General features: G+C 31.3%; 1 protein-coding gene across 2 annotated transcripts in view; it reads left to right on the forward strand.

Moving 5' to 3' along the window:
• The window catches only part of LOC101500702 (glyoxylate/hydroxypyruvate reductase HPR3-like), a 13,687-nt gene extending 1,422 nt beyond the window's left edge, over positions 1–12,265 (forward strand). Inside the window, exons 2-3 of one of the 2 annotated variants that reach the window (XM_073370706.1) lie at positions 18–98; positions 11,566–12,265. In XM_073370706.1, coding sequence (XP_073226807.1) covers positions 18–98; positions 11,566–12,084 — 600 coding nt within the window. In that variant the 3' untranslated portion in view covers positions 12,085–12,265. Of the gene's footprint in view, positions 1–17; positions 99–8,943; positions 9,915–11,565 lie in introns of those variants that run through there. The other variant, XM_004510845.4, reaches the window with a different exon arrangement.
• The last annotated feature ends 1,808 nt before the right edge of the window (positions 12,266–14,073 follow it).

Consider the following 14,073-nt stretch of genomic DNA (forward strand, 5'->3'; position numbering starts at 1 on the left):
CTTTGTTGATGGACGTTAGCAGGAAAATTTCCGCGGCAGATCGGTGCTTGAAAAGACAGAGTCTGTCTGCTTCATGGAATTTTCCACTTGGTTCTAAGGTATGCAATTATGAGATAAATATTTTGAATAAAAATGTTTGGTTTGGTTCTAAGGTAAACAGATAATAATCTTTTATTTATTTTTTTTTATAAAAAAGAGATAGGTAATAAGATAGGTAGTCTTTTTTTTCAAATTCTTTTAATTCTATGAATTTGTTAAATTGAATTGAATCTTACATACAAAAAAAAGTTGAATTAATTCTTGAGTAAAAAATATTGAATTTATTCTAATTTAAATTTAAAAGGTTAATTATAAGTTTAATTCTCTTTGCATTTTAGAGACCATTCGAATCTTTCACATTTCTGTATATAGATTGAACCTCTTAACATTTATGATATTTCATGGATTCTTCAAAAGACTAAGTACTTATGTGATTTAAGTCTCAAGTTTAATTCTTATAATTTCAATAATCAGGTTCACTTTTCAAGTCTTCCCTAAATGCCTATGATTATGCAAATAAGGGATCCAATAAATTCACATAATATGAATGCTCAATAAGAATTAAATCAAAGTAATTCAATAATTAACAAAAGAAAAAGAATAATCAATCATTATCAATGTATCAAAGTCTTTGTCCAATCATACAAATAAGAAACCTACTCAAACATGGTAGAAGAAGAATCCATGAAATAGATTAAGAACATTTAAATTGGAAATTAAAATAGAAGGGAGAAATAAGAGTATGATCCTTGACTCTAGATCAACGATTAATGTCTCAATTTCAAAATCCTAAAACCTTCTTTTTAAGTTATATTTATACTTAGGTAACAAAGAGGTTCATGCTCAATTAAAATATAATTAAAAACTTAGAAAATGAGTTTCAACTTATGAAACACGGGTCTGGCAGTTGCCACACCCTAGTCGTGTTTCATAAAAAATCGTGAAAAAAATAATTATGTCACAAAGCACGGCCATGCTAGATGACACACATTGACTGTTTCTTCTTAGACTCGGCTAAACAACAAAATGAAAAATGTGGGTGTGTCAATTGAAACACTATGCCCATGGTTCTATTTGGCTTCATGCTCACATCCAAATTGTTTTAAAAATGTCTCCAACCTTAAACCACATCATTCAAGCCTCTTTCCAACATTGAAGTGCTTCATTCCTACAAAACAAGAAATACCAAATGCATAATTCGATTGATATAAAAACTAAACCAAACTAAAGAAGTTTTAACAAATTAAACTAAAAATGTATGCACAAAATAAAGAAAATAAGATGCAAATACGATTGCATTAACGAACCAATACTTGTTAAATTGAATTGATTATTGATTGTACATTTTTTTTTTAATTGATTTCGATTTAAATTTAAAAGGTTAGTTTTAATTCTCTTATTTTGTTATCCTTACAAATATAATTTCACGTTTCAATCATTTTTCTTTAACAAAACGTTTTAGTCACTTAAGAAATATACTTGTTGTAATTTTTTTTTAACATAGATTTTTTTCTCCAAAATGGTGGTGTAACTATTTTTAAAATAATGTGACGTTAAACGTGATAGTGTAGCCAAATTTATATGAATTTATATTTATCTGAATCGTCAATTTTATTTTTAATATGATAATTTGTTTATGTTATATTTAAATGCATTATTTAATATTTGTCAAAGTGGATAAATATAAATTTACGGTGACCACATCATCACGTTTAATGTCTTATAGTTTGTCAAATCAGTATTTTTGATATAAAAGTTTAGATTGGGAAAATTGCAGCAAGTGTAATACCAAAAGATTTGATTTTGAAAATGGAAACTTTTTTCATGAAGGTGATAAAATAAAGACACAATAAGTGCAATAAAGCAAGTTAAAATTTGAAGTTTTGCATCTATAATTGACTTTTAGCATAAAATATTTTGTCCACCTAATTTACATTAATATATTCTAACATAAATCAATTGATATTCAAATCACTTTTAGATATAATCAATTTTAAAAAATTAATTTATTCAAAAGCAAATTTTATCACCATAAGACCAAACACAAATTAAACTTTGAGACTTTTTTTTTTTTGGAAAAGAAACTTTTTGAGTTTTTTGTTTGTAGTTGATGGACAAGTTATTTTTTAACATAGATTTCTAGGTGAAGTAATGAACACTTTGGGTGTCTTTGATTTGCTAAACATTAGATATTTGATAACACAAATTTAGTCATATTACATTTGATTTAACAACGAGCAAAGTTTTGTTAAAATTTAGAGGTTTATTTGGCTCAACGAAAGGGATAAGAGGAAAACATAAATATTTTTGTTTTAAAATTTGGAAGGAGAAGAATTTTTAATAATTTTGTGTTTGGTTTAAAAGAAAACAAGGAATTTTAAGTGATTTCTATGTTGTTTTTGTTCTCTTTTCAGTAGCTCATTTCCCCTCCAAATTCTCCAAAATAGAGGGAGAACAAAATAAATTCTATAAGAGATTTTGGCTCCCTCCTTTTAAATAAAGACAAAAAATTAAAAATGTTTTATATTTTTCCATTTCCTCCTTCTACCTCTAACAAAAAAACACTATACAATGTTAATGTAAACAAAATTCATTGCCACTGAATTACAATCATTCATGGCTATGACTTTAAAAACGATTATGGTAAATAATTATAAAGAATATGGCTTTGTGCAAAAATTATAAACATTTTACTTGCATTCATTTCAGTCTCCAAGATCAATTATTTCTTATCATGAAAAACCTTGCATGTTTTTGACTTAAACATCACAGTTAAACCTTTCTCTTGTAGTTGTCCAATACACAAGAGATTGTTCTTGAGCTCTGGAAAATAGTACACATTAGTAACCATGTGCATTAAGCCATTCATCTTCAACTTGACATTACTCTTTCCAACAATCTCCATCGTGGAATAATTTCCAAGCTTCATAGTTTGTTTAAATCCATCATCAAAATTACTGAACCAAGATATATTTGGACATAATGATTTGAACATCCTGAGTCAGTAAACCAAACATGTTCTCTTATCTTTCTTCTCATGTCTTCATTTGCCATTAGAAGCATCACTTCTACATCATTGAACTCAACAAAATTTGCTTCTTTATCTCAGTCAGGGCCCTCATTTTTATAGTGTCCACGCTTATGACACTTATAGCATTCAGTTGTGGATTTGTTTTGTCTTCCTCGACCCCTACCTCTTCCTCTTAATCCTCTCATGCCTTTATCTTCTCTAGTGTTGGATTCTTCTGAAGTCACATTCAAGACTTTCTCTTCACCATATCTTTGCCTGAACTTCAACTCATGGACAATTAAGGAGCTATGCAACTCGTTAATAGAAAAATCAGTGTTCTCTGATTCAACAATTGAACACACAATGTAGTTGAATTTTTAAGTCAATGATCTTTACAACAATCATTACATCATCCATTTGTTCACCATGAGTCCTAATCTTGTTAGCAACACTAGTCACACATAAAAGTAATATGAAATAGATTCACATGTCTTCATCTCAAGTGTTTCAAAATCTTTACTCGGCTTGAAAAAAAGATCTTTTTACTCTTGTATTTCATCTTCATGGAGTCCCATATCTCCTTTGATGTGTTCTTTTGCAGAATTGTTTCCAAGATTGTTGTATCGATAGCCTGAAACAAATAGTTCTTCACCTTCAGATCTTTGAGTTTTCATTCATCTAGACTCTTTTGATGTACATCTGTCAACACTGTTTCTGCTGTTGGAATTGTGAATCTCGTATCTACATGTTTCCAATATTATTTGGATCTCAAGAAATTCTCCATCAACATGTTCCAATGATCATAGTGACCATCAAAGCGAGAGATTACTGGTTACACGAGTGGTCCATCATTATTCTCATTCTTATTGTTCACCATGGTTTACATATCAAGAAATTGCAATTCCAATGAGTTTCCCTATGTCCCAAAACGGAACTTTTATCCCACAATATTAAGAACTAATTATGATATTAAAAAGTCTGATGTATTATTCTTTTAGAAAAGCTCATTATATAAAACTTATATTACAAATTGTAGTGAAAATGGAGATCAATGAGTAATTAAACCAAGACTGTTCTTGGTTTTGTACAGAAAAAAAAAAAAAAAAAACGCAGAATGATTGAAACTGAAAACAGAGGATGATTAGTTGCAAAATGGAGAAAGTTCTCCGTTTTTTGACTAACAGATTTTAAGCCTTTCAATTCTAAAATGAACACACACAATTGTTAACCCAGTTCAGAGATAAACTCCTACATCTGGAGGACTGGTTCCGACTTGAATTATCACTTATTATGAGATGAAAGTGATTACAATGTTTATGCACTTATGCTGCCAGTTTTTCACAAATTTGCAAAACTGCAGTTTTGCATTCTCTTTTTGAGTTCTCATTCTTCAGCCTTGCTTGCTTTGGCTTCTATACAGTTTGTTTACAATTTGGGAGTAACAAACTAAAGTAGTTACAACTAACTGACTGAAACTAACTACCCAAAACAGATTCTATATCAAAGGCTTCTTAATTGAGTACCACTTTTAATAATCCTCCACCTTTGTACCAAATGAGAAGCTTCAACTTTGGATTCTTCAAATCAGATCCTTTTATCCTTGATCTCAGTTTCTGGACTTGATTTGCAGCATATCCAAACAGTGTTTGAATTTTCTAAGTGTGACAGGTTTTGTAAACATATATGCAGGATTGTCATTTATGTGCACCTTTGCCACATGTATCTCACCCCTTTCAATGACATCTCTAATAAAATGAAGTTTGATGTCTATATGCTTGGTTCTTTCATGATACATTTGATTTTTACTCAAGTGAATGGAACTTTGGTTGTCCCAATGTATGTAAACAGACTATTGCTTACCTCTAAGTTTTGTGATCATTCATTTTAACCAAATTCCTTCTTTCACTGCTTCAATAAGAGCACCATATTCTGCTTCTTTTGTTGATAATGCCACTATGTGTTGAATATTAGCCTTCCAACAGACTATGTTGTTAAACACTGTGAAGACATATCTTGTAAGAGATATTCTTTTATCTAAATCTCCAGCAAAATCAGAGTCTACAAATCCTTGGACTGGTTTTGATGGTTTTGAACTTTTGTTGTATTCCAAACACATGCTTTGAGTTCCCTTTAGGTACCTTAGAATCCATTTGACAACTTGCCAATGACTCATCCATGGGTTTCCTATAAATCTGCTCGTGACACTTACATCATGAGAAATGTCTGCATTGAGCATACCATAGCATACATGATACTCCATATGGAACTTACATATGGTATATTCTTCATATCTTCTACTTCCAGGTTTGTGTTTGGTGACATGGCTGAAGAAAGCTTGAAGTGAGCTGCTAGTGGAGAACTGGCTACTTTTGATTCACTCATATCAATGTAGCTCTCTTGGAAAATTATCAGTTTTCCTTGTTCTCTAATTCTGATGATTTCCATTCCTAGGATCCTCTTGGTTGGCTCTAAGTCCTTCATCTCAAATTCTTTCTTTAGTTGGCCCTTCAACTTTTCTGTTTCTTTCATACTTTTAGATGTTATTAGCATGTCATCCGCATATAGCAGCAAGTGAATGTATGTCGTTGATGATACTTGTTTATAGTACACACAACTATCAAAATTACTTCTAGCATAACTTTGCTAAGCATGAATGAATCAAACCTCAAATACCATTGTCTTCGTGATTGCTTTAGCCCACAGAGTGATCTCTTTAACAAGCAGACCTAATCCTCATTTCCTTGAGTCCTAAAGCCATCTAGTTGTTGCATTAAGATTGTTTCATTCTAAAAGTATGCTACCATTGCTAGAATTATCCTTATAGATGCATCCTTGACTACATGAGAAAAGATTTCATTGTAGTCTACACATTCCCTTTGAGTGAATCCCTTTGCTAATAGTCGTGCTTTGAACCTGAGTAGTTCAACTCCTAGAATTTCGTCCTTCCTCTTGAAGATCCACTTGATGCCTACAATTCTGGAGTTGACTGGCTTAGGTATGAGTTCGCAAGTCTTGTTTTTCTCCTGTGATTTCAGCTCTTCAATCATAGCTAAAACCATTTGTCTTTGTCTTGAGACCTGACAACTTCATTGTAGTTCTTGAGATCTTCTTGTATAATTTCTTCAGCAGCATGTAATGCATAGCTGATCATGTCTGCATAACCGTATCTATGAGTGGGTTTTGAAGTCCTTCTTTCTCTATCCCTGATGAGGTTATAATAGTCTAATTCCTCTTCTAAAACATAGCATGTTCTACTGGATTAGCATCAATCTTGCCTTGTTGGGCCTGTTGTTGTTCTGAAGTTAAGAACGGTTCTAGACTTATGTTGGTCTTTCTCCTTTTTTGTGGCTGAAGTCAAGAACGTTCTTCGTTTTTCTACAACTTTCTCAACCTCAAGATCAATCCTCTCAGTTATGTCTTGTTGAGTCTGCTATTGTTCCAAGAATGTTCTTTGTTTCTCTCCAGCTTTCTCGATCTTAAGATCAAACCTCTCATCTTCAATTTGATGTGAGCTTTTATTAAGAACATTGTTTAAAGACTTATATAGCTCAACCTGATGAAACTTAACATCCCTGCTGATGATACATTTCCTGCTTTCAAGACACCATATCCTATAACCTTTTACAACACTTGGATATCCAATAAAGTACCATTTCTTAGCTCGAGGGGCTAACTTCCCTTCATTTACATGGTAGTATGCAGCTTACCCAAATATTTTTAGATGATTGTAGTTTGCAGCGTGCCGGGTCGACATCTCTTTAGGGGTTTTAAGTTCAATTGCAGTAGAAGGATTCAAATTTATCAAATAAAAAGTTGTATGGACAACTTCTCCCCAAAACTATGCAAGCATCATTGCATTTGACATAATGGAGCTCATTATTTCAAGTAAGGTTCTATTCATCTTTTCAGCTAGTCCATTTTGCTGAGGTGTGCTCCTTACAGTCCTATGTCTGTTAACACCATGACCTTTGCAAAAACTAGTGAATTCCTCACTACAGAATTCTACACCATTATATGTCCTTAGAGTTTTAATCCTTTGTCAGTCCTATTTTCAACCATAGAGTTCCAATCTTTAAAAGTTTTAAATGCTTCATCCTAACTTTTCAACAAGTAAATTCATATTTTTCTACTATAATCATTAAGAAATATAATGAAATACTTATTACCTCCATGTGAAGCAATCTTTGCAATTCCCCATAGATCACTGTGAACATATTCCATAATTCCTTTTGAGCAATGTTTCCTTGTAGAGAATTTGATCCTATGCATCTTTCCATACATACAATGCTCACAAAATTCAAGATCACTAATCTTGTCCCCACCTAGCATCCCTTGCATGTCAAGAACTTGCATTCCCTTTAGACTAACATGTCCCAACCTTTGATGCCACATGCTGGCTTTGCGTGATGCTTGAACAACCACTGTTGCCATTCCTGTCACTGCTTGACCATTAAGAAGGTAGATGTCACGATCCCTTATTCCCTTCATGATTACCAATGATCCTTTTATGACTTTTATAGTGTATTTCTCTACTTTGTATGAAAAACCATCTTCTTCCCGCATTCCTAGAGAAATTAAATTCCTCTTCAGTTCTAGAACATGTCTGATCTTTGACAAAATCTTCGTGGTTCCGTCTTCCAGCTTCAGCTTGATTGAACAAATTACAACTACCTTGCAGACTGATTAGTTCCCATAATCACTTTGCCTCCATCAGTTTCTTTGTAGTCAAGAAATCAATCTCTATTTGAGGTCATGTGAAATGAACACCCTTAGTCAAGCACCCAGTCATCATCCATGATTTCAGTTGAATTCGCCATAAGAACTTATGTGCTTTCATATCCTTCATAAGCTATAGATGCATTTCCATAATCATCATCACTATTTGATCCTTTCTTTTCTTTCCAATCTGGGCATTCTTTCTTGAAATGCCTCTCTTTCTTGCATATAAAACATCTCATTTTAGACTTGTCCTTTTCTTTCTTCTAGAACTTATTCTTCTATTTTTTATTCTTCTTTCTTGCCTTGGCCTTGACATACAATCCCTCACCACTTCTTTCTTTTTTCCCATCTTACTCCCTCTTCAATTCTTTTGAGATTAGTGCAGCTTGTACTTTTTCTAATGACAAAGAATTTCTATCATAAAGAAGTGTATCGCACAAATTTTCAAGAGAGCTTGGTAATAAATTTATCAACAATAGGGACTGATCCTCATCATCCAATTTTACATCAATATTTTCAAGATCTAATACAATCTTATTAAACTCATCCATATGATTTTCAATTGACCTCCCAGGTTGCATCTTGAAAGTATATAATTTTTGTTTTAAGTACAAACGATTCGCTAATGATTTTGTCATGTATAAAGATTCTAACTTGAGTCAAATACTTGGTGCAGAGGTCTCCTTTGACACTTCCCTCAGAACCTTGTCTCCAAGAGTCAAGATTAAAGCACTATAAGCCTTGTCCATGATATCCTTCTTCTCCTTTTCTAGTAGTGTGGATGTCATGTCTTTCTCTCCTAGTGCTCCTGCCAAACCTTGATGAATCAGCAACGCTTTCATCTTGAGACGCCATAACCCAAAATCATCCTTCCCATCGAATTTTTCAAGTACATACTTTGTTGATGCCATATTTCCTTTGAATCGAATACTCTCGTGCTTTGATACCATTTGTTGTGAAAACGGAGATCAATGAGTAATTAAACCAAGATTGTTTTTGGTTTTGTACAGCAAAAAAAAAAAAAGCATAATGATTGAAACTGAAAACGGATAATGATCAGTTGCAAAACGGAGAACGTTCTCTGTTTTTTAACTAATATATTTTAAGTTTTTCAATTCTAAAATGAACACACACAATTGTTAACTCGGTTCAGAGATAAACTCATACATTTGGGAGACTGAACCCAACTTGAATTATTACTTATTATGAGAGTAAAATGATTACAATGTTTATGCACTTATCAAGTAGTTAAAACTAACTAACTGAAAATAAGTACCCAAAACAAATTCTATCTCAAAGACTTCTTAATTGAATACCACTATTAACACAATTCTTATAATTTATGTTACAAATTCTAACTAACAGTAACTAAGTGTTACAATCTCAACAAACTAACAATTAACTTCAAGTTTGACCTAACTAAAACAACAAACAAGTTCCAAGGAAACTCCGATATCATCATCAACCATTGAAATCTTCAGCCCATTAAAGAGTTGATTATCAATGATATAAAAATCAATGTTTTTCAATAAATAAATTATATTAAAACGACAGACAAAAAACATCTCGTATGTTTTTTATTATATATAGATGCATTATTTTCGTCATGTTTTCCATCAAGAACTCACTCCACTTTCCAACACAACCAATAATGGCACACAAAAATGAAACCAGTCAAAACACTACCGTTGAAAAATCCCAAAACAATAATCTCCCAAAACTATTCATTCACGGTCCTCTCAAACTCTCTTCCATCCTCCAACCACATCCTTCTCACAACTTCCACATCTTAAACCCTTCCCCCTCTCTCCCTCTCCACCAATTCATATCCACCGATCCTCATCACGCCTCCGACATCGCCGCCATTTTTTGCACCGGTCTCTACCCCCTCAATGCAGACATTCTCCGACTTCTCCCTTCTCTCCGTGTAATCGTCACCTCCAGCGCCGGAACTGATCACATTGATCTCTCCGAGTGCCGCCGCCGGGGAATTCAGGTCGCCGGTGTTGGAGACCTGTTCTCCGATGATGTTGCTGATATGGCAGTTGCTTTGTTGATTGACGTCTTTAGGAAAATTACCGCGGCGGATCGTTGCTTGAGAAGGCAGCTTCAGTCTGCTTCTTGGGATTTTCCACTTGGTTTTAAGGTCTGCAATTTTTATTTTTTAATTTCTTTTATGAAGAAAATATATTTCATGAACTGTTTGTTTCATATAGCTGCAATAGAATTTTGTCCTTAGTGTTTGAAGATATTTATTGATTTATGCAGTTGAAATAATATTCGGTGTCATTTTTGCATGATTAACCTTTTTGAAAGTAAAAGTTATAAGTTTTCCTTTTTCTAGTTTATATAATTGTAGATCCAAGCCGTCTAAGAGCATCTACAACGGGAGTGAAAATGAGTTCGTCCGTCAGCGTGTAATTACTTAACTTCCAGTTTTTTTTTTGTGGGTTCACCGTTGGAGTTCATCACGGTACTGTCAGGAAGGTGCTTCATAGCAGTTACGTTTTTTTTTTATTTTTTTTTTCTATCTACTTTCACAATTTAATAATAATATAATTATAATCGTTACCTTTTATTAATTTATTAATAATAATAATAAATTTATTATTTTTTATTAATTTATAACCGTTAACTTCTTTTTAATTTATTAAATAATAATAATTTTGTAACCATTAGCTTTTTTTAAGTTAATATACCACCCTTAGCCTTTTTTTTCTCCTTTAATTACTATTGTTAGCTCATTAATAGAAACAATTTGTTACTCATACTTTTTCTTCACAATTTTTGTTACAGAAGTTTATTAAAGTTTTTATTAACGTACTTTTTTATTTATTTTTCCATTTAAATTAATATTTTAAGTTATAATAAAATTAAATATTAATGTATAAATTAAAGTAATGAAATATAATATGATTTTTTAAAAGTTAAACCGTAAAAAATGAATGAGTTAATTTAGGGTGATGTGGCATAGTAGAACTTGAATCATGTTGAGTTCACCGTTGAAGTAGAAAATGAGTGAATTGTTTCAAGATGATGAGAACCCATATTGAGTTCACCGTAGATGCTCTAAAGTGCAAGTCAAATAAATAGCTTGTGATTGATCACAAATCGTAATCCCACAAAAAGAAAGTTGGCCCTGAATCATTGACATTTAAATGGTTGCAACTTTTGGGTTAAACATATTTTAATTTCTAATTAATTCCTAAAAATTGTGTTTCTTTTTTGTTTCTAATCAAGAGCTAGAAATGGGCAAATCAGTTTAGATTCCAAAATGAATAATATCAATTATTGATGCTAAATTAATGGTCGATACTTAATATTATATCAGCATGTATTAACTATAATGGAAGCATTAAATTATTTACTTTTTAAAAGAATTTTTTATATCAAATATTTTTGAAAAAAAGAGAATGTTTAATCATTAGTTTTTAAATGTACAACACTACTACTAGTATGAAATACAAAAATGTTTGATGCACATTCACTTTTTAGTATATTTGTGACATTGGTTAATCGCGTACAAAAATGTAGTTAATTCAGTTGAATGGATGATTAATTTAGAATACATGAAAATTGTGGTTAATAATGTAGTTGAATTAACCAAATTTTTGCCGTGATTTAAATTAACCATTTACACAACTGAATTCATCACATTTTTGCACACGATTAACCAGATGTCACACGAGTGTACAAGAAATGGGTGTCCATGTATCATTACTATATGAAATATTAGTATATGTGAATTTGACTTTCATTTAAAATGTTTTGATGTAAACATGTGAATGGTGTTTCAGTTGTCAGGAAAAAAGGTTGGAATTGTTGGTTTGGGAAGAATTGGCTTAGAAGTTGCACAGAGGCTTGAGGCCTTCAATTGCATTATATCATACAACTCTAGGAACAAAAAGCCATTGGTTTCATACCCTTTCTATTCCACTGTCTTAGACCTTGCCACTAACACCAGTATACTTATTCTCTGCTGTGAACTAAACAACCAAACAAGGCACATTATTAACAGAGAAGTCATGTTGGCACTAGGAAAAGGAGGAGTTATAGTGAATGTTGGAAGAGGTGCTCTCATTGATGAAAAGGAATTGTTGAGGTGTTTGATTGAAGGTGAAATTGGTGGTGCTGGTTTGGATGTGTTTGAGAATGAACCTAATGTTCCTAAAGAGTTCTTTGCATTGGATAATGTTGTTCTGTCACCACATGCAGCTGTTTTAACTTCAGAGTCTTTTAGTGGTATCAAACAACTTGTGGAACAAAATTTGATAGCTTTCTTTTCAAATAAGCCTCTGATTACTCCAGTTATATAGTTGATTGAATTGTTCATACACATTTTTTTGCTGACCCCTCTTTTTGAATCCTTTCAAGGGGGTAGTGTGAATGATTTTGAGAGAGGCTATTAAGAATAGTTTAGAGTTTATTATCACATTCTCATATGGTTTTTTGATCAATAAGCTCTATAAATAAAATCATTGTATCTCATTTTCTATATCTTTCAATATGATTCATTATGTGTGCTGTGCTGCAAATGATTGTTAATGGTTGAGGTATCAACATCGCTGAGATCTTTCATTATTGTGACGCCTCAACATGCCTGTCAGTTTTTCTTAAATGATTCTTATTCACAGTTTTATCTTAACTCAAACAAATTAGTTTAAGAAGAAAATTGATAGGTTATGTACAATAAGTGGTAGGTAATATGCAATTTAGCTGGTTTGTGTTTTCTTTATCTTGCTTTGAGTAAATGTTGTAGTTGAATGGAAAGTGTGATGGTGTTTTGTGCTGATTGAAATTGTAGATTATAAGCACCACTTTCCTGAATAGGTGCTTTGAATAACCATGTGAGAGACAAATTTATTCAAATTGACAAACAAGTGAATTGATGTAATGCAGTAATTAAGATTAATAATAATCATCATCAATGTTCTCCTTTCATTGGCCATTTTCACAAAGTGCATACTGAAGTGATCCATCAAGCACACTTCCAAGTTTCCAACGAGCTTCTGTTTATATTTTTATCCAATGACTGTTATCGGTTTCTTATGTTAACAAATTATATGATTTTTATCTTGAATGAAAATAACTTCATTTACAAAAATATAAAAAATCAAAGTTATCGTGTTCGGACAAATGAGAAAAGCACTCTAAACTTGCTCAGCCTCGAGAGTGAATATATTGTTGATTGACCGAAGCATGACAACGGAGTGAATTTCATAAAAATATGAATAATATTATCTAAAATAAGATAAAAATGTCATATAAATTGCATAAATAACACACACGAAAGGTTGGATTGATAGACCAGCACATCCATATTTTTATGTGGTTATGGTAGGTCGTGGATGCAATAATCAATACGATATACAATTAAAAAATTGTGTATTTTTTGTACACAATTTTAAAGTTGTACATCTTTATCGCTTGCTTTATAATATATTTGATGCACTATAAATATTTGATGTGTCTATTTATATATAGATATTTTTAAAGTATATATTTATAAATGAAATAATTTAATTCTTTTTTATAGAACTACCTAATTTTAACCTCTTATTTATAAATAAAAAAAAAACAAATTAATGGTATTAATAATAAATAATACATTTGAAAAAGAATAATAAGTTTGTTTTCTATTAAAAAATATGATTTATATTTAAGCACACAAGTTAACAAAAATATAATTTAAGCATTTTTTTTTCAAAGAAGTTTATATTTTATATTTAAAGGTAGAGATAAGAGACAATTTCATATATATGTAACGTAACAATGGATTATTTAAGACCACACCTTTATTTACAAAATTAACTTATTCTTTTAACAATTTGTTTTTTCCTAAAATTATAGTGTGATTCCGTACAAAGTACGGAGTAAGTTGTCACTTACATAAATTTAAAACTAAATTTAATTTTGATATACATTTTAAAATACATGAATTTATTTCATGTTACATTTTTGTAATGATATCTAGTTAACATTTTTAACTTTTGGCCACATTTATCTTAATAAGGGCTAAAAAATTATAGTTAGAAACGAGAATGGGCAATAGTTTTTTAAGTGTTGTTTATAACATACATATAAAATACTTTTTTTTTGTCAAAATAAAACCGTTGCATATTCGTTTTTAAAGTACGGATTAAAAAGTGTTGTCGATTTAGACAACACTTTTAAAACATTGATTGTGAAGATTTTAAGGCAACATATTATAAATGTGGTCTTATGTATATAAATGTTGCATGTACCATATTTAAATCACAATACATAATTGTAGGATAAAATAGAAAAAAATGTTTGCTAAACCA

This window comes from Cicer arietinum, chromosome 7, assembly GCF_000331145.2.
Source record: "Cicer arietinum cultivar CDC Frontier isolate Library 1 chromosome 7, Cicar.CDCFrontier_v2.0, whole genome shotgun sequence".
Taxonomy (NCBI): domain Eukaryota; kingdom Viridiplantae; phylum Streptophyta; class Magnoliopsida; order Fabales; family Fabaceae; genus Cicer; species Cicer arietinum.